This window comes from Adelges cooleyi, unplaced genomic scaffold (assembly GCF_023614345.1).
Source record: "Adelges cooleyi isolate 19-005CV unplaced genomic scaffold, UGA_ACOO_1.1 ACOO_flye_CR_arks_rails_tigmint_CR_PRNA_227, whole genome shotgun sequence".
NCBI classification, from domain to species: Eukaryota; Metazoa; Arthropoda; class Insecta; order Hemiptera; family Adelgidae; genus Adelges; species Adelges cooleyi.
The window spans coordinates 4,201-11,821 of record NW_026095890.1 but is presented as its reverse complement, the minus strand read 5'-3'; the positions used below and the strand labels follow the sequence as shown (position 1 = coordinate 11,821).

Here is a 7,621-nt window from a genome sequence, read left to right as displayed (position 1 = left end):
ATGTATGAGTTTTTCAGCTCCAAAGCATACTTACAATTCAGAAACTGGTTGGCTTGTCGTAGCTTATACTCAACGTTTTCATTGCTTACAATTTGTCCCTTGCGATTATTTGCAATCAGATCGTACACGTAGAACATCTCTTCGGTTTCCATCCATCGTTCTATGACCCGTATATAGTTATATCTCGGTTCTGGGATTCCTTGCCAACCGGTGTACGTAAGAAGCTCATTCAAAGTGTCCACACGGGTCGCACAAAGTAACGAAACGCTAGAGTAAAATGTATACAAAAAGAGAATACCAGTGATTGCCATTGTTTAATCAAAGCGCACTCGACAGATATGGGATTCATAAAAAACAAATTGTGGCTACGTTGAATATTAAAAACCTAAAACTACATTTACGTTTTTACAATGTTTATCTTTAAAAACATATTTTTATTTAAATCTGTTTGTATACATTTGTATTTTCAAAGTACCTATCCAAATACACAATTATAGTCGATTTTATCAAAATTATTACTATTATGTTCTTGTATTTACAGATGTAAAACAAAAAATGTGGAAAAATGCTTATATATTTTTATGTTTTTAATCGTTGAGGTATTTTTGAGTACAAACAATTGCCTATACTCTACTGTACTAGTCCTCTCGGATAAAATCACTTTCAAATAAACGCTTTGATGCTTATTCAAAACAATAAATTTTACCTACATATATTACTTATTAGTTAAATATTACTAACGTTTATAGCCACTAGCGGTCGACTGTTGCCTGTTATTTAACTATTACCTTTTATGGAGATTTCAAAAATTGTGTTTTTTTAATAATAGTATAGGAGCAGTATCGTAATGTTAAATGTTCACGAGATTTGATCTAGTCATAAAATAAAGTATTATCATTTATGACTTAATTATTATTATATATAACTTAATTTGTACATAGTAATAAAATAATGAAATATTTTATACAAAATTAGAGCTACAAGTTGATAGACTAAAAATTTTAATTAGCACGAAGCAGATTATCTAATATTAGGTAATTTAAACAATCAAGCGTGAATCTCTTTAAATGAATAACAGTTTAACAATATGCAAAACATAAGTGTTTCATTAAAAAAATTGTGTAGTATAAAATACATTTTGGGTCGGTATACTGCATAAAAACCAACACATAATCTGAATCCAAAAAACAACAGTTCTCTTCATAATTTACAGGTAGTTGGACCTTGTATACTCATAGTTGATCTTCGGTAAGGTAATATAACGCGGGCGATAAAATAACGAGATAACAACAGTGGTTTTGTCGTGTCAAAATCATTAAGTATCTTAATAAGTACACGGATCGGTTTTTTTCCCAATAAATCGTGTATCTACTATTATCAGTTACACGATTTAGTCGTCTGTGATATCATGTAATTAACACAATATTATGATACCGACCATTGGGTCCTAACCTAACCTAACACGGGTAGACGTTACCAACTGAGAGTTTTTAGCGCTTGTTCGTTTATCACATCTGGTACACCGTGTTTTTAGTTTAAAAAAAAAAAAATTGAATTTGTGTAAATTGTCAAAAGTGTTACTTGAGCACAAAACTTAATAGTATCATTCTGCATAGGTCTACAAAAAATTTTTTTAATGATTTGATAAAAAAAATTTTAAGATTTTAAGTGTTTTTTGTTAAAATATACGCAATCTGCGAAAACACAGTTTTCCGGCAATTAAAAAAAACCTGTAGTGCCGATTTTGTTTTCCGTTTAATATGATATGAATACATACGAGTTCTTACTACTGACAAATTTTCAACTTAATGGTCTTAAAATTACGGCTAAAAAACTAAAAAAACTTGAACCCCCTCTAGGGGTGTGGCAAATGGGTTTAATTTAAACTTGAGACTCTTTCGAGTGAGTGCATACGAAATAAATATTCCTTTTAAATTTCAACTCAATCCGACTCTTTTTCTCGAAATTATAGCCAGTAAATTTTCTAACTTTAAATCTCGTATGGTTTTTTCAAATTGTATTCCCTCAAAGTACCGACTAGATGAAATTTGCGATTTATAGAGTTTCTATTCGAAGGAATTGGTCCAGTACTAAAAAAGTTACAGTGTATACAGATAAAAAAAAACACACATCAGAGTAAAACTAATACCTTCTCGCTTTGCATCGAAGCCTAAAATATTTCTTTTACATTATAATACAGTTTTAATACTTAGGAAATAACTTTTGAAAGTTTAATTTTTTTTGTATTTCTAGAATAATTTAATATTCGCCAAAACATGATTTATAAAATATCCTACAAACATTGGTAAATAGGCTTTTTTTTAAACAAATAATATTATTTTATATATAACTGATGAGCGTAATCAGCTGGATTTTAAAATTTATTTTTTCTGTAGCAGCATTTTAATATTTTTTTTTTAAACCAAAAGTTAATATCCCTAAAACGTTTTTGTAACAATTATTAAAAATATAATACTTAAAACTCTCACTCTTTCTTACTGTGCTGATTTGGACTGTGTTGGTTTGAACAGCTGTGTTTTGATACCCATAGTTGGGGTATCAATAATTACCTCTAATCATTCAATATATATTTTTTTTTAATTGTGAAGGACTATTTTGTTAGTTTATCATTTTTTCTAAAATTCTATTTTTCCAGGGGCCTTGATGACTTTTTATCGGTCGGTGAAGATCAACTTCAATATGTCCACAAAATTTAAATTGGACTGTTAAAAATAAACAACTATTAGTTTGTTGTAAAAATTGCCTTTAAATTATTCCATTAAATTTAAATTTATATGAATTTTTTGTAAACTAAAAGTCGTTGTTAAATAATTCTACGGTCAAGCCGGTGTTCCTATAGAGTTTATAGTTACTAAACGTATCAGTGCCCATTTTTTTACAAAACATGGCACATGTTATTCTCAAGCCAGTACAATTGTGAACAGTATTGTTACCGACTCCACGAAATAAGGGAATACAATTTTTTTTTTTGTTTACTAAGTAACTACAAGCAACTAACGTAGAATCAAATATAATTATGAGCTAACAAACTAAGAGAGAGAAGTTGTAATATGTAAGCTGTAGGCACTGAGAACAATGAAGAACTGAAATACCTGTTTCTATGGAACAAATTTCATATAAATGTATAAAAGCTTTCATGGATTGAAATACAATATGAATAATTATTCCATAGTCATTTCAAAGTTTGTTTTGTTTTGTTTTGTTCTAAATTACAATTTTAAAATTGTAATTTAGGCAATACAATAAATTACAAATTATATAATAATATATGTTTTTAATTTTCATAATTCATGTAATTGAATCTTAATACACCTAAATTGACTAAACCCAACGTAATCTATTTCTAATTTGATATACATTTCATTAATATTTACTAAACAGATAAATTACAATTTTACTTTATAGCAATTTTTTAATAATTATAGCAACTAATGTCAAATTAAATACACATAGTATATAATTTAATACATTACTAAATTTTGGTGTCCAAGTTTACAATAATATTTTAAAGGGTAGTTGTAACTGGTAAGTTTTAAAAACAAATGATAATTTAATGATGTTTATTTAAGAGAAAAATTACTTAAATAAAATATTATTTGATTGAAAAAAATGATCAATTGTGTGAATAAGCCACCAATAACAATCGAAAAAGGTTGTTAGTTTATTCAAATTTATAATTAGTTGTATTGGTAATTAACAAATATAACAATTTTAAGTTAAGTAACAAAATCACTTTAAAAAGAAATTTAGAATGTAAATAATGCATTAGGTATACTTAAATTATAAAAATAGTTTTTGTTCGAATAATGTTATTTGATTATAATTTTCAAAAACAAATATTTTTTTTATTTCAATAAGTGTCAATCTAAAAACTAAAGCCTAATTTTGATCTTAGTTAAAATCTACAAAACTGTTTAAAATAAAATGTTGATCACTTCGTATGCCGTTTTTGGAAGCTATTAGTGATATGACGTAAATCCAGATTATCCAAAAATCCTAAAGTTATGTTTTGAATTTAAAAATCCGAGTATTACTATTTACTGTTAGTTATACAATATGTTATACACATATTATGTACAGTATAAATTATAAAGATATTTTTATTTTTCAAAAATTCATACTTAATCTATTTTGATATTTATAATAATTGGTAATTATTTCATATCAAATAATTGATATAATTATGTATAAATTAAGTTCATAATTAAAATAATATATCTTTATGGTTTCGACCGAAGTCGGCAATAGACAGTATTTCAACTTAGGCCACTCCAATTTTGCCGCATTTTCAAATATTTATCTGAAATAATTAGTTAATTAAATTATTTATATATTAAAAAAAATTGTTTAAATTAATTGCTCCCTTTGGAAAATGCCGCCCAAGGCAATATACCCATGTTGCCTATGTCTTGCGCTGGCCCTGGTTTAGATTTTTTCTTTTATTGTATTTGTTTTTTTAAGGTAAATGTACAGTTATAACTTATAATTAGTATGTGATTCGTATCACGAGAAATTCATAAACGAATGTAAGTATAGTTTCTTTTTATAAAATCATAGTAAGAGTAAAAATGTATAATGTTGTTATATCATAATACAATGCCAGCAGAAATGAAGTAGTCAAGAAGCCGACCGACAGTGTGACCACTTTAAACAAAAATTAATACTTTTATTAAGTTGTTAAAAACTGTACAGTAAAATAGTTACCATCTATATAGATCATTAGATAAATAGGAATTGCATATGATTATATGACAGTGTGTAATATTACATCTGATAAGCAATATGTGTTGTATCATTTGGTTGCTGTAATGAAACAAATAATTAGAAATATGTACAATAAAAAAAGGTTATTTCGCCGTCTAGTCACACTGGAACTCGCTTATTCGCTTACTTCATTTTAAGATCACTTATTGGCTATTGCGACCCCCTTGTATAAAATAATACTTTCAAAATCGGTAAATTTGGATTCTTGAATTCTCGCCAGTCCGGATTATTCCCATCACCAATGTAGCCTATGCTGATTTGTTCCTGTTGCTAACGAACGTAGGCGTACAGACGAACCGTCTGATCAGTTGGTCTCTCCAACCGTGAAGTCCTAACGCGGAACACACATGCGCTAATGTTGAGTATATACGGTAACGCCACGGTTCCGGCACCCTGTATTCGGCTTTAGGCCGGGTCGACCACAGCGCATGGTCCATAAATCTGTACAAGTCACTGTTGGGGACAGGTTCGTCTTGAGATGGCACTGCCACGTCCACCATGTCCAAGTACCCCTTGTAAGCACGCATATACTGACCGTAGTGCTCCCTTTGTTCGTCGGTTAACGCGTCCGACATTTCATCGTAGTAACCGTCACGTCTGCCTCCGCCGCCCATAATCGATGAATGCGTGTAAAACGATCCTGAAATTCGAGAAATAAAAATGTAAATTTCAAAAAAGCATTCTCTTTCCATTTTAAAATCGAGAAAAACATCCAAAACGTTTTTAAAACAGTCAATACTTTCCAAATTTGTAGGAAATATTTTTTTGACATAGTTCTACCAATAAATGTTGACAAATCAAACATATGTCACAAAACCTTTCCCCAGGGACGACATTTCAGTTTTCTTAGGGTTGGGCAACATTTTTGTCGGCCCACTGTTCATTTACAAATATAAATATTTTTTCCAAAACACTTAGATACAAAACAGTGATAATACAAATATTATAAACCTTCATACCTATTATACTTGGTAGTCAATTCAGACGATTTATTATAGGGTAAGTAAATGTAGGTAGTTGCATAAAAAACAGATAATTTACGGCCTTATGTATCGAAAATTTGACCAGCCCATAAAAATTAAGGGTGGGGCAAATACCCCTACCTGCCCCCCCCACCAAATGACGCCACTGCCTTTCCCCTAGAAGGGGTGGTAGTTTTTTTTATCAAATAAATCTGTAGTCAAACCAGTAGTGTCAAAACCAAGCACGGTAAAAAACCATTAAATTGAGGTACAGTCTCTATAGATTAGGATCAATGTGTTTACTTAAAAGTAATTTAAAATAAAAATTTGACCTATTTCTTGTAGTACACTGTAGACTACCTCTCCGTTCTCATTATGCTTTGACCCTACTATTCCCAGACCACTCTTTACTGGCTTACTCGGATAAAATCCCTTTTAAATAAACGCTTTAATCCTAATCCGTGGATACTGCACCTTACTTTAATACTTTCTTACTTGGTTTGTACTGTACTGGTTTGAACATAACCACAGATTCGCATCGAAGCGTTTATTTGAAAGTGTTTATTACTTTCAGTTGTAATAACCAATGTAGACCTGTGACCTCACCGCCCCAATATGCTCCATCCCTACTATGACCCGACCCCACTCTACTGGCTTTTTAGATGTTATTTGAATTTGTTTGAACATACATTTATTTGAATTGGGTCTTTGTTAAAAAGAAGACGTAAAAATAATAATTTAAACAATTATTTGAATTTTTATTTATATACTGTCCAGGTTCGATGTGATTCAATAAAATATCATACCTGGGTAAAACGAAATCCAACTGACGCCACCGTTTTCTGCTCGAGATCCGCAAGTCCACGCTTGCACTGCTGCTTTTGTAGCCCCATAAACGGCTATGCCCGGCAATGGTACCATAGCGCAATGACTCAGTACATTAATAATCCGTCCTGAACAAAAAAAAAAATTAATTCCTCCCATTATACATTCACTCCTTGTGAGTCTCTAAGCTACAGTTCTAAATATCATCACATTCACTCCACTTCTTCGTCCCAAAATCTTATATCCTAATCTCTAACTACTGTCCTATTTGTTTAACTATCTTACAACATGTCCAAGCCGTCTAAACGTATGAGTTTTCCTCGTATTATTTACTTTGCTTGATGAATTATTGTTTTTTTTGTACTTACAAAAAGAGGGAAAAACCTTTTTAGAGTGTACCTCTTCCTCTTCAAAACTTATGAAATTTTGTAAAAACAAATTCACTGGGAGCTTGAACGATTTTGAATTTTATGAACTTCCATAGCCCCTACCCCTCCCCCGACTTCATCAAGCTACATCTATGGAAGTCTACGAATCACGACTCACCTCGGTCACAACGCACTTTAGGTAAGAGCGATGACGTTAATTCCATTGGGCCTAGAACGTTTACACGAAACTGTTCTGTGATAAGTCTTGTCGTTTGCCACTCGTACTCGGCCATCAGCATGCGAGCCGCATTATTTACCACCGCGTGTAATTCTAAAAATAAAAAGTGTAAACCATTAACCGTGGTCATAGTACTCTGAACAGTGGTATAGCACACCCATACGAAGACCTTGATACTATTGATACCGTTGAAACAATAATATGCTAAGAATCGGTTATACAGGGTGATCCAACTAACGTAAGACACTCATTTTCTCGGAAAATATGAATATTTTGAAAAAACATTTTTTCCTATTCTTTTAGGTATAAGTTTTACTACATTTTTCAATGCTTCGAAAATTTTTATTTTCATCCCTTATACGATAAAAAGGGTCTAAGTTCACGTTTTCAAATGGCAACATATGTTTTTAATTCCATAAATTTGTAGGCAAAAAATTTAAAAA

The 7,621-nt window shown here is 30.7% G+C and overlaps 1 protein-coding gene across 1 annotated transcript; it reads right to left on the bottom strand.

Annotated features, from left to right (window-relative positions):
- Positions 1-3,932: 3,932 nt before the first annotated feature.
- Positions 3,933-7,308, bottom strand: LOC126835131 (17-beta-hydroxysteroid dehydrogenase type 2-like). Its single transcript, XM_050567418.1, has 3 exons — positions 7,119-7,308; positions 6,554-6,700; positions 3,933-5,425 (listed from the first exon to the last, which is right to left on the bottom strand). The coding sequence occupies exons 1-3, from the start codon at positions 7,306-7,308 to the stop codon at positions 5,034-5,036; spliced, it is 729 nt and encodes a 242-aa protein (XP_050423375.1). The 3' UTR covers positions 3,933-5,033.
- Between the last annotated feature and the right edge of the window lie 313 nt (positions 7,309-7,621).